General features: G+C 33.1%; 1 protein-coding gene across 1 annotated transcript; it reads left to right on the forward strand.

The window, feature by feature from the left end:
* Window positions 1–994: 994 nt before the first annotated feature.
* On the forward strand, window positions 995–17,531 carry LOC106072132 (ataxin-7-like protein 1). Its single transcript, XM_013232422.2, has 11 exons — window positions 995–1,112; window positions 1,382–1,447; window positions 1,994–2,098; window positions 2,271–3,050; window positions 3,219–3,301; window positions 3,415–3,779; window positions 6,483–6,657; window positions 7,192–7,313; window positions 7,407–8,631; window positions 11,390–11,450; window positions 11,626–17,531. Exons 1-11 carry the CDS (start codon window positions 1,025–1,027, stop codon window positions 11,979–11,981), a joined length of 3,426 nt encoding a protein of 1,141 aa, XP_013087876.2. The 5' UTR covers window positions 995–1,024; the 3' UTR covers window positions 11,982–17,531.

Genomic DNA, 17,531 nt, shown 5'->3' on the forward strand with positions numbered 1-17,531 from the left:
TGATGGAGACGCTTACCATGATGTAGCGTGCCGAATAGGAAAGGCAGGGAGCATTTTCCAAAGGCTGCAGCCTATTTGGACTAGCCAAGCCATTGGACTCGAGACAAAAATACACCTTCTCAACACAATCGTCATTCCAACTGCTACATATGCATGTGAGACGTGGAAGTCATCTGTCAAAATTGAGAAAAGACTAAATGTGGCTCAACAGAGATGGCTGAGACGGATTTTAAGAGTCAGATACACAGACCGGATCTCAAACAAGGAAATCCTTTGCCGAACTGGGAGTCGAACACTTAGTGAGGTTGTGACTGAGCGTCGCATGAGGTTTGCGGGACATGTTCTACGTCAAAATGAATTACGCACACCAAGAGTTGCGATAACATGGAAGCCAAAACGAGGAAAGCGCAAACAGGGACGTCCTCGTATTACCTGGCGACACACCTTCATGGAGGACCTCAGAACAGTGGACACCAGATGGGAAGAGGCTTCAGACATTGCCAGTGACAGATCATTATGGAGACAGCTTGCCGCCCAATGCGCCGAACGGCGCGGGAGGACCTAAGTCTAAGTCTAAGTCTGTTCTCATTTGGATCTTTGTAGCCTATGTTTTATGGTTTCAATTCATTTCAGGACGACCAGGGATAGCATTGGGGAGGTTTGGTTTCGCACCGGGGAGCAGGACCTTATATATAGTGACCACCGAACGACAGTGCAGATCGCTTGCGAGACGTGCAGCTCTGATCTAACCAAAGCATTTTAGATTTATGCTCTTGTTTGAATTTTAACATTTTTTTAAATTACCTAAATCTAGATTTAATTATCGATCACTTTTCATACGACACCTTTTTCAAAGTGAGATTTTTATTTTAGATCCGCATCGAGTCGACTGAGAAAATTATTATTTTTTAAAGGTTAATGCGAAACAAAGTAAGGGCTTGTAGTGTGATCGGATTTTCACGAACATGACGTCAAAACTCGGTAATTTCCGTGAGGAAAAAAAAAAAGCAACAAGAAAATAAAAATGGCGACCCAGGACAATAGTCCGTCGCTAATAATTGGTCAACAATGGTCAGCACTGGCTGATTTATTGAGTTCTAATAGAGAAAATGGTGAGAGGGCTAAATGAACTATCATTTTTTATACTTAATTTTATACTCACTGTTACTGTAACTACCATAATGTATTTAATACATTGTATTGTTTACACGGCTTGTTCGGACTGCTCCGCCGCGTTAATCTTACATTATTGAATGAAAATAAAGAAGGATGCATACTCACCTTACACTTTGATATATTATGCACCATAGACTGATACAAAACATCATTAAATTTTATGCATTCTTACATAGTTGATAATATCTTATGTTTTTGTTTGTAGATGAAGATGAATCTGACAAGGATGGAAATAAAAACTCCAGTGACAGTATGAAACTTGGAAGACAGGGTACACAAACAAATGCTAAAAATGTTTTGAATTTATAGATCTAGATGAAAATAAGTTCCCAAATTAGTTAGTGAAGCATTACATGGATTAATCATTGTGATAATTTTTAGCTTTGTTACCAAAATGTTGAAAAGATTAATCAGCTTCGCCTCTTAAGTTTAGTTAGAATTAGAAGTGGTAGTTCTAGATCTAGACTTAGAAAAGACCATGTCAACAAATAGCAAGGCTCTATAATTATGATATCTGCTTTGTAAACTAGAATTACTAGATCTAGACATAAATTTATGTGACAATTACTAAGATATTCACCTCGTCATTAATAATCCAGTACAAAATTTGTCCACTATAGTAATTGTTCTGCTATGTTCTATTTAGTGATAAGTTTCAGTTATATGTACTCGTGTTATTTTGTTTGTTCTAAATAAACAGAATATAGTTGACAACTATTTGGTGAACTAAGATTTACTGTAAGAAGCAACAGTAAGTAGCAAGTGTATTGATGCATATATATGTGTTTTGTTATTAATTATCAATTTCTATTCGCAGATATGGGCTTATTTGGATTTTGTCCTGCTAGAGATGAATTCAGTTTAGTTGTTTGTGAGAAATGCAATTTGTTGGTCAAGCCTCAAGCTCTCAAGCAACATATTGGTTTGTGAATATATTTTGTTGAATTAGAAAAATGATGTAATAGAAGAGAGTAGAAGAGTGCTGGTATCGAACAGATTTTGGGATTTTACATGTAAATGTGATGCTTGATGTATGATATGTTTTTGCTTTCCTTTACTAATTTGATATATATTTTATTATGTCAATGTTGCAGAATCACGCCATGGTCCAACAAATCTTAGCAGCTTGGGAAATATTCCTGCCTCTGCTCTCAACTCAGAATTGGGTAAAAAATTACTCATGCCTCTTCCTTCCAAGACTCCTCCTCCTCCACCACCAACCACAAAATCTTTGAGCAGGCCATCCAGTGGAACTTTTAAGCCAGTTACATCTGGACGACCATCAAAGGCAAGCCTGAAGCAAGTGCCTGCAGCTGCTGCAGCAAAAAATATTGCAGCACCTCGGCTTGGTGTTAGTATGAAAATCAGTCCCATGAAGTCTGTCAAAGCTGGCAACAGGATAACGCCAACAACCACGACAGCAACAACTATCTCAAACCCTGTAGTGAAAGTGGAAAAATTAGAAAAGGTGACTAAAGGTAGTGGTGGTCCAGATGAAAATTCTGAGATGCCAGCCACAGCTCCAGTTAGTATACCTCACAAAGACTCTTCTAAGATATCCACTCTGATCAATGGCTCAATCAAATCAGCCATATCTCTCACAACGCCATCATCCCTACCCACAACGACATCTTCAGCAGCTGTTTTCTCCACACCAACCTGCATTGCTGTTACTAAATCATGGACAGACACTCACTTGAGTACACGTAGTGTCACTACTTTTGTTACAACAACCGCTGGTACAAAGCCACTTATGATAGCACCTGTAATGACTATTGGTTCAGCTGGCATTGTGACAGCTAGACCTATAACTAGTGCAAAAACTAGTAAGTCAGCCAAAGACCAAAAGGAGCGAAAATTTTTACCTTGCAAAGGTAGCTCTCTAGTTTATAACCCAACTAAATGATATTTCAGTTTTGTTGATATGCATGCTTAATAATATAATAATATAGTTAAAGCCAATGAACTTAGTTGTATGTTGTTTATATTTGAAAGTTATTTATTATTTTCAGGTCAATGCATTAATCACTTTTCTATTATAGATCGTGAGTATGATGCTAATAAACACTGTGGTGTCAAAATAGTAGAAACTGGAAAACCTTGTACTCGTTCTCTCACATGCAAGGTAGAGACTGTGTTCACTTTTCAATATTGTTTTATTCCTGTTTAGAAAACTCTAGTATCTATAATTACATTTGAATGTCTGGATTAATGTAAATTTGTTTTTTTATCGTTTAGACTCATGCTTTGTCATTGCGACGAGCTGTCCCTGGGAGAAGCAAGTCTTTTGATGACCTCCTCAAAGAGCATAAAGCAGCTAAAGATGCTCTTCTCAAGGCCAAGGCAGAAAGTCAGAATGCTGCTGCCGCGGCCAATGCAGCATCCTCTGCTAATCGCGTCCTGGTAAACTCATCCACAGTCAATACAACCCTTAGCTCTCTCAAACAGCAACAGATGTCCCCTGTAATTGTGCACCGAGATAGCAAGTTAGGGCAGATTTCAGGTGTCACAGTTACAACCCCAAGAGCCATGGTGCCTTCTGCTGGCCTGCCTGCAAACACAACTTTTGCTAAAGCCAAAAATGTACCAAGTGTGTTTCAGAGGTAATGTCAGTGGTACAAGTTTTGCAATCATTACATGTTGGTTATTTTTTTGTTAAACACATCTAATAATTAAACCTGTTTGAGTATATACAAAATCACATACAAATAAACTTAGTAAGTAACTCCACAGTAAAAATGGAGCCAATATAAGAAGCCAATGACTACAATAGAAACTTATAGCTGTCCTGGAAATCTAAAAGATTAAATACAACTTACACAATTCAATTAAAGGAGAAAACAAAAATGGTGAATGACAAAGCAATCCATCCTCAAGACTATTGTTTCCCATTATTGGCTTTTCAAGACTTTTGTCTTTTTTCCCCTGCATCTTTTCCTTTTTTTCAGTACAGTCCATTAATAAATTGTCTTTGTAAGTTCTTAGGATTTTGTAACATGGCTGTATCCCTATGTGGCATTTTTTTTGGACAATGGCTTAAACTACTTTTAATGTAAACTTTCTCATTTGTGATGTGATATTTACATATTGTTCAGCATCAATATAAACAGTGCCACTTATGAAATACTTAGAAACACATGGCTTTTTTTTCAAGTAATTTTACTTATATTGAATACAAATACTGAAAAGAACTTTTCTTTCTAAGGGCATTGTATTATCTAATGGATTGCCTTGAAAACTAAAAGATTGGCTTAAATCAACTTATAATTATAGGCAAATTTAGATTTTATTGCTATTTAATACAGCCAAATTCGGTTAGACATTTCGGTCCTATTAGCTTAATGAAATGCTTAGAACTGCTTGGTTCAATTACACTAACATGCCATATGTTACTAGATGGGAGATGCTTTAATTTATGTACTATATTTAAACCTTTATCATGTGATATACAATGTAAAAAAACTACCTACTGTTGCTTACTAACTTGTTCTATATAAAATAAATTTGTCAATTAATTTTTTGAAATGATCTACAACACAATGTATAGGTACTTAACAAACAAAGCATAATTTTAAAAAAAGTTTTGATTAAATTCTAGTCAAAGTTGGAAGAATTTATCCAGTGTGATGGACTGCGCTTGAACACAATCACCACAGATATCTCACGCAGCAATGTGACTTCATTTCCCTCCTACATCAAATCATCATTTTCCGGTCTTCTGATACAGTCATGTTTTTCTCTGCACTTTCAACAACAATTGCTTAATCTTCATTTTCATATCATCATTGAAGCTCATTTGTTGATGGATAAAAATATTTCAACTGTTAAGGTTCTTCAATTCTGAATTTTTCTTATTCTCTCTTATGCTCTTTAGTCCTATAAAACAGAATTTCGGTCCGAAAAAGTGGATAACATTACATGTATATAATAGGATTAGTTTTAGTTCTTTAGAATTCGGTCTGAATAAATTGGTGGTCTAATTAATTGGATTTAATTTTATCTAATTTTTTGGGACAGTATCTAAGAGAAGGACAAAGTTGAATTACACATGTATGCATTTTTATAAATCTTACTTTCCCCCATAAATAAAAACTAAATGCTTCACATTATGGATATTTATTAAATAATAACATTTTGGAATGAAATACTCAGTTTAAACTTGTTTATCTTCTGAAAACAAGTTGCTGGTTATAATATCTGAAGATAAGTCCATATATGGGCTAATGAATTTTTGACCCAGAGACTTCAGAGGGTAATGTAATATCAAATGCATGCATAGTTAACACAGGGGCGCCCCAGGGGGCTGTGACATCGCCTTTGTGGTTCATTTTGTACACCAATGATTTTCAATCCAATAGTCTTTTTTGCTCCTTCATAAAACTCGCTCTTCTTGCCCTGCTCTCAGAGAGCTCAGACGTAAATGAGTATTTCAGAGAAATAGAACACATTGAAAAATACTGTAAAGATAATTTTTTATTAAATGTAAAAAAAAACCCCAAAGAAATGATAATCGATTTTGGTAGGGAAAAGAAGGAAAATGATATTGTTTCTGTAGCTGGAAAGACTATTGAAATAGTGCAATCTTTTCAAAACCTTGGTACTATCCTAGACAATAAAGTAAATTTTACTGCATATACTGATTATATCATCAAAAAAGGGCAGCAAAGATTACGATTACTGAGAAAACTGTCCTTGCTTAATGTTAGCGATTAGGCCTTGGCTATGTTTTATCACGCTCTTATCTGCAATATTTTAAGTTTTAGTATCACTGCCTGGTATGGCAATCTGAGCATTAAAAATAAAAATAAACTTCATAGAATCCTAAATGCTGCTGGTAAAGTCATTGGCATTAAAACCCCATTTGGTCAACTGTTTGAGACAAACATCCATAAAAAAGCTAAAAAGATTCTATAAATAAAAAATCACCCTTTGGGTCAGGATTTTTGTGATTTTACCATCACAAAAGAGATACAAGACACCGATAGCAAAGGCAAACAGACACAAACACTCTTTTGTTCCCCTGGCAATCAAATCATTAAATAGAAACAATTTGATATAAACTTTTCACATGTAAGTTATGATTGAGTCTGGTGTGAATGTACATTTTGTTTTTTTATAGTTATAATGTTTTGTTTGGTGTAATGCACAAATTGCAAGACAAATTTCCTTACGGACAATAAAGATTATTATTATTATTATTATAAAATCTTAGCTTTTATAGTTTTATTGGCCATATAAATCACTTTAAAACAAATGTATATTCATATTCACTAAACGCTGAATAATCATGGACCTTTTTGTTTTAGGTTTACTTCAACTGCTCTATTGCCTTCTGTGATAACTGTAAAAGAAGAGTCGATGGTCAAACAAGAAGTGGCTGCCAGGCTGTCTTCATCTTCAACTGGGGAGCCTCTACGACCCACAGTACAAGATAAAAAACCAGATCAAAGTTATCTTTCCCACCATCCTAAACCTTTAGCTGTTAGTAATTTTTTTTTTAGTATTGGTATAAATCATTTTGATATAAATATTTTAATTTGTGACTTGAGCATTTTCTCTGTCATGAAAGTGCTCTCAAAGATAGCCAACTTGAAGCTTGATTATTAAGATTATAAAAAGCAATTTTTTTGTTATTTTTCCACATTTGGAAATGTAATATTGACATTTAATTTGCATTTTTTTAATTTATAGTGTTAAAAAAAAATATCTGAATAATCCTTAATGAGAGGATTTTTTTTTTATTAAAATCAATTATAATTCAATAATCTTCACTAATAAATTTTGACAGGTTCATTTTAAAGAAATTAATGCATGTATATTATAATAAACTATAAACTGGTAGTAAAGGGACCAATATATTATAATTGTTTCTATATAGGTTTTGTTAGTCATATGCCTGCATTATTGCTTGAAAATATTTCAGTGTTTTATAATGATTTGATAATGAAAGTTGCACAAAAGCATCTAAAAATATTTCCCTTGGCATAAAAAACAATTGGCATAATTGTTTTTCAGGTATGCCAGTTTGGTGGTCGTCTTAATGATAGAGGCTGTTTTCTATTCTGTCGGAAAATGGATTATGTAAGAGCAGCATTCTTGAGTGCACTAGAACGGCAGCTGAATCCTCCCCCACACAAGTATGTAGTCAAAAATAAAAATATTAAGTTAAAAGTGTCAGTTAAAATTTCATTTATATTTTTAATACTCTTTTGGTTTAATTTTCTTTACAGAAAGCTTTGTGTAGAATCTAACCTGCCCAGGGATACACAAACTGCTAACAGCTCTCAAGATCCTTATGAGTTTAACATGTTTGACAGTAGTGGTGCATCTATGAACAAAAATTCTAGTCTTTTCAATGTTGCTAAGCCTAATATCAAGCCCAAGTCATCTCTGTCCACATCTCCATTGGCAGCCAGTACGAATCCCTTGTCCTTCACAACAGTCAGCCTAACTCCCATGTCAGTAGCAGCCTCTATGTCATTGCCCTCATCTCTTGCAGTGTCAGCCTCTCCTATTTCTGTGTCATCAGTGACTCCATCAAGCCTGGCACTGAATTGGTCTGTAAAAACTAAAGATGGGCTGAACTCCCGCAGCCCTTCAGCTTCTCCCCTACCTTCTGTTTCATCTGCCTCTGTAATAAACCCTGGCAAACGAAAAAGGAGCGGGAGCAACGGGAATACAGCAGGTCAGCTGGTAGCGGTGGCGAGTGGCAATGGGACCTTACCTGTTATACCTTCAGTATCGCTGGCAATGTCCACAGCCAGTATAACAGGGGCTATGTCACAACAGTCAGGCTTAACGGGTATAATCACACCCTCAAGCTTGAATAGTCACCATACAGGAAACTTAATAGCCATTCCTAGTGTCAACTTGAACAGTGCCTACTTAGGTCAACTGAATGCCACAACCATGGGAGGTGCTAAAATTAGTGCATCAGGTGCAGGAATTGTGGCAGGAACTGCACACAAAAATAATAACATGTTTAAGGATATCAATCTGGTCCTGACAGGATTGGATTCCATAAATGGCCAGTTGGTGAACATTACCAGCGCTCAGCTTGCAGAGCTCGGCCTGGGTCAAGGTCAGACAATATATATCAATAATAATTTCACGCCCAGCAGTACCTCAGCATCTGGCACCACAGGTTCTGCCCCTGTGCTAGCTGCCAAGCGCAGTCGTACTTCAAAATCTCACCAGCCTGTGAACAAGCCTGCTTCTAATCGGATTCCTGTGGTGGAGGGCTTTAAATTGATTCCCAGCAGTAGTGTTATAACATCCAGTGGACTCCCACCCAATGCTGTTCTTATGGACAGTAGCAGTTTACAGGGAGCAGTATTGACATCTGTAGCAATGGCTCCTGGCTGCACCACCCCAACTTTGGTGGCCATACCATCTTCTACAGCAAACTCAAACAGTAATACAGTCTCTGGGAATCCATCACAATTAATTTGTGTGGTAAGTAATTTGTACATTTCTTTATTTTCCTAAGTTGTTAGGTAAGAAAAATACATTTTATTACATTATTATTTTTTTTAAATTGTTTTACAAAACTTTCAAGATTGATATTTCCCAAAATATTACTTTTTCCTAATTAGGTACTTACAAACACAACATTTTGTAGTTTCTTTTACTACATTCTGTAATAATTCTAATTGTAACAAAACAAAAAAAAATTAATATATATTTTGATTCTGTTAAATGTAAACCTGCTTTTGACATTTCTTGTTCCCCATGTCCCTTTCAGACCATTTTTTAAAGTTAAACCTAGACAAGTTTCCTTAAAACGTTCTTGTTCATTACAGTAATTGCAGAAGATAAAAATTAGATCAAAACGGAGTGATTGATATCATTGTCTTTCTTCAAAACTCAGATTAGTTCATGCATTTACTCAGCTCCCCCCAATTTTTTTTTTTTTAAACCCTCTTCACAGCCTATTATTTTTCACAGCCAATTTTTAAGCAATTAGAGTCTACATCAGAGATGCCTACATGCCAAAAGGGAAATTTGTATTCCCAGACCTGGAAATGTGTATTTTGAGGGGCAAATGTGTATTTTCCTAAATATCAAGAAATATACTCAGTAAAGACTAAAATTAAATCATTCAAGCACATAACATACTCGAAAGGCAGCAATTCAAAAGTTAACACAGCATTAAAGTTATTAAATACAAGACATTTTGTACATTTGTCAAAATATTTACACTTGTAGTCTTTGTCTTAGACTTTTCTAGACTATGTTAGAATGATAACGTTCTTGTCACTTGGCAATGATCTTATGATTATAATGCCTCTTGTATACTTTACATTCCAAAATAGTGGCAACAGAACATTTTTTCAAAAGAATGGACATTTTTGTTACAAGTGAAATTAGACTTAAACCAGATGTATTGGTTTGCTTAGCTGGATCAGTGACATCTTGTTTTATAAAAAGTAGTTTTGATTATAATCTAATAGAAGGCAATTTCTTTAAAAGGTATCCAGACAATGGAAATATTTTATATCCCTCAGATTTTATTCTTCCAGACCCATTATTACAGAGTTAGCTATGAAAGCTTTGGCGTCCTTTACAATCACTAATAAGAAACATTTTAAATATAAATGTGTTTTTCAGGCAGATAATCCTAATTAGTCATTGAACTGTTTCTAAAATAAAAAAGCTTGGCTATTGAGTCTGCCTAAAAAATGATTATTTCATTCTTTTAATTTAGGCCTTCATAAGTAATGGAACCCAGCTAGTCACTAGTGACTATAACAGTAGCTACCACAAAAGATACATTCTGCAAGTTAGAACATCAGTTTGATTCCCTTTATCATGTTTAAAGAGAGATTAACCTCAACCAATATTTCTTCTATGAAAACCTGTGCCCTTCTCACTTTCATCTAAAAAAAAAAAATCGAATACATATATCTAGAATAGATATATATATTTAAGCAGCTTCATTAACAGTTTTATTGTTTTTTAATGTGCATAGGGATATTTAAAGGTATTTTAACAATCCCACAGAATCGTAGGCTCTATCGTGAATGTGAAATACTAGATCTAGACCTGTACAAAGTTAGCTTAGAACAGATTTTGCCCCTTTTTTATTTTAGATTCCATAAATGATAAGAAATTGCTGCTTTTGAGTAGTTTTAATTTTAGATCTAGTTATAGATATCTAGAGCCTTGAGCTAGACCTCTTCTACGTTGAGTGACTAGACCTACATCTAGCCAGTAGTCTAATTCTAAGTCTATTACACACATTGTCTATCTAGAACTATAATGTAGACTAGAATTAGATTTAGATCTACAATCTACATTCTATTATAGGTGCCTAACATTGTAAAATATCTCTGGTTCTAGATCCAATCTAAATGAATTAGAACTAACCAATCAATTAATTCCCAATTAAGTTTTAATTTAATTTTTTTTTTTAGAGGAGGAAATGTGTATTTTTAGATGATAAACCGTACTCATGTATTTTCGTGTCCATTTGTATACAAAATACGCAAGAGGCTTACTTTTAGGCAACTCTGGTCTACATTCATTTTATTAATCAATATAATTACACTATATATTATTCTCTTCGTTGCTTAAGAGTTAGGACAAGAAGAAGAAGTAGAGGAAAGATCACTCTCTTATTTCTGCAATTTTTTTTTGTGAGTTTTCAAAAGATTTTAATAATTTCCGGATATTTCCATGATTTTTTCTTATATTTTGCAATTTAAGGAGATTTCAAGAAGCTCCAGGTAAATCAGGAGGCTGTGGGAATTCTGTTATAAGTTATACAATGGTTTAATTTAATAATTTACACCTAGAATTAGCGCAGGTCCTTTGAAAGTGAGGGGCACACTGCGGTCACATAGTGGCCTAAGGCTGGCCCTGCAAAATAATGGGGTATGCTATGCCGTGGGTCGACTAGTTACAAATATTTTTGTATAACCAGGCTGTTTAGCAAAAAAAGCATGATGGTGACATTTATTTTTTCTTTCTTTTTTTTTTTTTGACTGCACTGAATGTAATCTATCTTATTATATTTATAAAGTTTAAATTGAATGGAATTTTTTTTTTGTCTTTTTTTGTTTGTTCTCTGTCTGTACCTGGTAGCCTACTCCTTTATAGTGTAGTTAGAAATGTTGAATTGGTTATCCTTCAAAATCTACAAAATTGTGTGTTGCCTCCTTTGAAATTTTATTATGAAATTAAAACTGTCAACTACTTTTATTCATTCTAGGATTCCTCATCTGGTCAAATAACTAGTTCAGCTCTAGTGAATGGAATAGCACAATCCTATGGTAAGGTTTTTTATTAAAATATAGTTTAACACTCTCTCTCTTCCCCCCCCCCCCCCCCCCCCAAAAAAAAAACAAAACACAACTGCTTCCAATATGCACATTTTATAATTTTATTTAAGATAATTAAAAAAAAATTATATTAGATTCTTAACTTTTAATATTGAATATCCAACAGAAAAATCTGGCAGCAGCAGTCAACGACATCATACATCATCCAAATCCCATCATCATCAACAACAACAACAGCTTGGTAAAAATCCACAGCAACAAACTCTAGCCATTGGGAATGTACTTCAGGCAATGCCTATTTCTTCTGGTTCTGCTACTCAGCTGTGCTCTAACCAGGCTCTGCTGAAGCAAGGGTTTAATTTGACTAAAGGTGGTGTGTCCTTGACTTTTCCCCTTAATGTCAGTCAGACGGGACTGGCATTGGCAGCTGGCAAACCCCAGCAGCAGCAACAGCACACTCTCCTCGTGGCCACCAGTGGTGCAGCAGTGGGAGATGGTGGGGGAAAAACTGATGTTCATTGACCCTTCCTGGGTTTTCAGCTGCTGCTTGCCTGTAGTATCATCAATCATCAAGTTTTTTCCCTAAACACTGAACGCTCTCTCCATAGGAAATAATAATAATAAAGCTGCAGAACATTGTTTGCTTGTTATCTCAACAATGTCTGCTCTAAGCATGTACACATCACTACTTGTGCCAGTCTTTCAAAGTTTGTGTGTTTGACTCAGTTGTGAAGTGAATTGCTGAGGAGAGAGGGAACAAGTTGAGCCTTGGGACTACTACAAGAAAAAAACAACATGAGGAATACATTCTGAACATCTAAAAGGAATTATCTGTTTATATAGTTATTGTTGATTGGTGCTCTGGAGTCCAGAAGTAGCTATTACAATTTATAGAGAGTCTCTGAATACCAATCGGCAGTAATAATACCTTAAAATGCCAAGAGGAATAGTCCACATTGATGATTGGTGCAATAAAAGTTTCCTGGAATAGCCATAAAGTAGCCACTGCTATCAATCTCTCAATTGTGCTTTGTTTTTGTCAAGTTTGTCATTCAAGGGAAATATTTATGACCAAAGTTTGTGAACCTGATTGTTATGTGATTTGTAGACTACCACCTTATTTTTTTAAACCGTTAACTTCTAGCAACTCTTGATCAACGAGCTTCACACCACTCCAACAGGAACTGGGATGCATTTTTTTCTTTCATCACCTTATTTATTGTATAAAACAATGCTCACGTAACACAGTAATACAATTTGTGATATATTTCCTTTCGTCATCACAAGAAACTGAGAGAGAAATTTGTAAAATAAGAATGTGACCCCCCTGCAATTCAAATACCTACAACAAAAAGCATGAACATTTTTTTTATTTCCATGAGTTTCCATTCTTTGCATTTGGATTTCCGTGACATGCCAAAGTATTTCTTAGTGATTTTCTAAGTACTTAAGTTAAAAGTGATTGATGTCAACCTGAAACATTGTTTGAATTTGTTGTCTGTGTGGCTATAGATATGGTACTTGTGTGTTTGTGTGTATGGATTGTAATAGTTTGTCCTTTAGTTTATAAGAGCAACGTAATGGAGAAAACTGTTTTCCCCATTCTAAACCTTTTTTTTTGTCTATACCTTTCAAAGTAAAGTGTTTCAGTTTCAAATAGTTTAAAAAACAACATAATTTAGCTCTAAATAAAAGTGATGATGCTAATAATTACTAGACATTGATTTAAAAATAAAATATTTAGTTGAACAAAGCATATAGATTATAAAATATATCTAAATGTAATGATGGTTGACTGCAGAAGTCAGAATAGCCTAGTTTTAGCTATTGTTATTGACAAAAAAAAATAATTAATTAAAAATGGTCTTATAATATTTAAAAAAAATTAAATTGCTTATCTACCATTTGGAATATCTTGACTTCCAACTGCCTAAATTAAATAACTGTTTCCTTGCATAGGTTTAAAGTTAGGTTTGTTTAAAATACATTTTAACTTGCCAAGACCTAACCTAAAGTAAAATTAAACAACTTTTTGATTTGTTTATAAATAAAGACAACTGAAATCACTTCATGAAAACAGCCTGCTATAGTTAACATCTCTTTTTACTGCGATTTGGAAAACCAGCATCACATAGTTACTACCAAAATGTTTTTAAAATGTACGTTTTCTATAAAAAAATCTTTTTAGTTAATCTTTCTTTTTACAAAAACTTCATAATGTCTAATTGTGACAGTAATAGTATTATATGAACCATGCTCAAATTAGCATTGTCAACAATATTTATTTTTATAAAAGAATTTATTTTCCATGTTAGTACCGGTATTTAAGTTTCTGAAGGTAATGAAAATTTGGGAAATCATGTAGATCAGCTCCCCTGAATTAATTTTTCACAATATTATTTGTTGTGAAGGTCTGACTAAAACCAGCCAGATTTTTATCCAAAAATGAGAATAGATTTAAAGATAAAGATTATTTTAATTATTATTATTTTATTACAGATATTATAATGTGTAAAAAAAAATATCCTAATAAAATAAAACTCTTAGTTGGCAACACTGCTGTAACTCTGAGGTCGTTTAGACATTTTATTGAAGCTCTTTTAAAATACAAGGCTCTTTATTTTAAAATATCTATTAAAAACATTTGTATTTACATATTCATTAAATGTACTCACCATTTTTTTGCTAATTTTCTAGTGTCCTATCAGCTTGTGTCGCTGACCTACATGATTACCAAGGTTTGTATGTATGGTTATGCCCAAATACATTTGAGTTATAAGTATTACATGGACTGAGCTTCATAAAACATTCTCTTTAGGTATCATAAATAGAAGATACAAAATAGTCTTGATTCCTCTTCTGTTAGGGCTAGAGTTTATTAGGCATCATGTGTATTCCTTGATGTAGTTTAAGCATTCCATGTGTCCTTTTTGACATTCCTGATGGTAATCACTTCAATTTCACACACACACACACACACACAAAAGGTACATAACCCAAAACTATTTTCATTGAATGAGGGTTAAGTTGTTTGAAACCATTTGATGCCTTGAAGACTTGAAGTTCTTATCAAAATAAATGGATTTATTGCCTCCCTTCAATTTTAAGAAAATCTCAAATTTGAAAGAAAACAATAAACAAAAACACAAATCTAATATTGATCATTTGTAGTTCATTTTGTGTATAAGACTAACAGGGAGTAGCTCTCTGTACATTTGTTGGTGTTGTAGTTAAGCGTGTGTTTGACTTCATAATGTCATATGTGTTAGAACTACATTAGTCTTTTAATTAGATAAAACATTAGTTAAAAATTGTGAATTGAGTTGGACAGGGGGGAGACGGGGGAAGCTACCTTCTTAAAACAACATTTTAAACTATCAGCTTTTATGAATGTCTAATATAGAGGCTTGCCATTATTAAAAACTTTTTTTTTTTGAGAATAGTATTTATTCCAAGGGCTAATTGTATTAATGAAACAATTTTGTTTGTCCTTCCCACTAGTTTTAACCAATAGCACTTTTTGTACAAATGTCATGTCTTAAGTCTCATGATAATCTTCTATCTATTTATTTCTTTTATTGTTATTATGATTATTAATATTTTGCGCTTCATTAAACGTGGCCAGTTTAGAACCCTAAAAAATGGAAACAATATTTCTTCTGCATCAATTTGTATTTCAATTCATTAAAATGACATAAAAAAAGGTTTCTTTGCTAAAGATACTAAAACAAATGTGATGGCTTTGGTCTGTATTAAAATTATATTTTTAAGTTGAACATATTTCTGTAATACTCCATCTGAGCATTAGTCTAAAAAAAAAAGGTGATTTTTATAATAACAATTTTGATGTGCAGATGAAATAAATTTAATGTGGTGGCCTTGTAACCATATCTAATGTACCATCATATCTCAAGCTTGTTTGCGTTGTGTTAACTTATTTTTCATGTATACACATATAATGTATATGAGATTTGTGCATATGATGTGTGACCAATTCATTTTAACATGGGTGTTTCAGCACGTAATATATATATTTTTGATAGATAATGATTTTAATAGAAAAAAACATTTAAAAATCTTTGTTTTCTTTTATAGCCCAGCTGTATTATATTAGGGGACTTGTTTCACTAGCTCGACATATTTGGGGGGTCTTTTAAATTAAAATGAAAAACAAATCTTTACAGTTAATAGTTATAATTAAATTTTTTTCTCAAGACACCAACTATTAAAAGAAAGTTAATGTTTAAAAATATAATGCCTTGTCCATAGTACTTCATGCGTATCTGAGCTACATTTTGTAATAAAAAAAAAATATTGTTGATAAATAAAATTAAAATACCAATGTGAGCTATATTGAAGATAAAATGAATATCTATAATCTTTTGTAATGACATTCTTGTTTTTTTTTTCCTTAAAGAAAAAAAAAAGTAGTAAAAAATATTTTTTTTCAGCTCCACTAAAATGAGCTGATTTTCAATTTGTGCAATGTTTCATATTTTTTTCTATTTTTAAAAAACTGAAATATAAGTCATGCATGCAAAGATTATTAATTTTGATATTTTAAGTATAACATCACTTCCATTTTTTAGTTTATTTAATGTCAACAAAATTTGCTGGAAACAAAGAAATTAAGATAATATATTATATTCTAAATCTTAAAAAAATATTTTTCTTAAACTACACAGAGTTGTTAAACTATTATTTTCTGGTGAACAATTTTTCTTGTGTTTAATTTCATCAGTGTATATGGTTTTAATGGAAATAAAATTAAGCCCATCTCTCAATGTTTACACCAGCTAATGTTTTCTTTAAATTGACATCTCTAGATATAGATATATTTTTTTTTCTAGTCATTCATACTAATTCTAGTATACATATAAATGTATTTACTATTGATATGTAGAAAACAGATATTGAAATAAAAAAGAGTTGTATGTTAGGGAACTTTTGAATGTAGCCTTTATTAAATTATTTAAAAATGAACATCTATAGCTGTTAAAAATTGTGTGCATTGATTTAATCTGTGTGTAGTAGCACATGTAGAGTGTTTTCCCCAAATGTAAATTCTGAGCAGTATTTAGATTGTGAATATGTCTTCTATATCTGGAAATAGATATGAATCCTATTTATGCACAAGTGTTTTCTATGAATTCAAGGTACACACACCCATCTTCGTTTCAGTTAATGTACAAAAAAATATACAAGTATTAATTGTTATAAGTGCTTTAATTATGAATATCCATGGGTTCACTGCAATTTTAACCTTTTATATATGATATATATATAAATGTTTGACAGAGAGTTGGGGCTAATTAAAATGTAGTGTATGACTCTAAATAGTTAAAGCATTGAAGACTTACATAATCAACAACTGTCTGCCTGTGATGTCACATCACTATTATTCCTACCATTATGTTCTCTCTCTCTTATGGCCTTCCTGTTTGTTGATGCTAAGACTTTGTAGCTAATGACTTTGCAAGTTTGTTTCTCCTTGTCCTTGTCTCTTTGGACATCATTAGTACATCTAAAGAAGGTTGACCATGCACAGTGCTGTAGAAGAGATAGATCTCTTTCATAAAGAGGAGGGCTGAGCTATACTTGTGATATTTCATGTTTATATCAGGGAAGTTTATTTTTTCCTCCTCAAGTTATCCTAAACTATTTCCATTCTTGAACATTGTACATAATTTTGTTTTGATAATGCCATTATTGTTGAGTTTTGTTGATTTTTTTATTTTCTCACTCTCTCTCTTTTTTTTTCTTAATAAATAGTTTATAGTGTATTGGGCACTAGCCATGTCAGATTACCTACCGGATATTGAGAAGATGTAGACTAATATGTATGTTGGTGGAAATCTACTTGATTGCTGGATGCTCCACTATGTGAATATTGTACATATCATTTGTTTTTATATTTCAATACATTCTTACACAATGTGTACTATAAAGTCTTTGTTGTAATCACCACTCATCAATTCATCCATCATAGTCATCCCACTTGATCAAATTGTCCAGTTTATATCTTTGGCAGTGAACTCTCTCAACAATTAACAATAAATCAATAGTACAATG

The sequence above is a fragment of the Biomphalaria glabrata genome, chromosome 4 (assembly GCF_947242115.1).
Source record: "Biomphalaria glabrata chromosome 4, xgBioGlab47.1, whole genome shotgun sequence".
In the NCBI taxonomy this organism is placed as follows: domain Eukaryota; kingdom Metazoa; phylum Mollusca; class Gastropoda; family Planorbidae; genus Biomphalaria; species Biomphalaria glabrata.

Excerpts from the sequence above, each read along its gene's own strand:
- LOC106072132 (XM_013232422.2), top strand. The coding sequence starts at position 1,025 with ATGGCGACCCAGGACAATAGTCCGTCGCTAATAATTGGTCAACAATGG. Across the intron at positions 1,113-1,381 it reads GAGTTCTAATAGAGAAAATG|ATGAAGATGAATCTGACAAG; the intron begins GTGAGAGGGCTA and ends TTTTGTTTGTAG. Across the intron at positions 8,632-11,389 it reads CATCACAATTAATTTGTGTG|GATTCCTCATCTGGTCAAAT; the intron begins GTAAGTAATTTG and ends TATTCATTCTAG.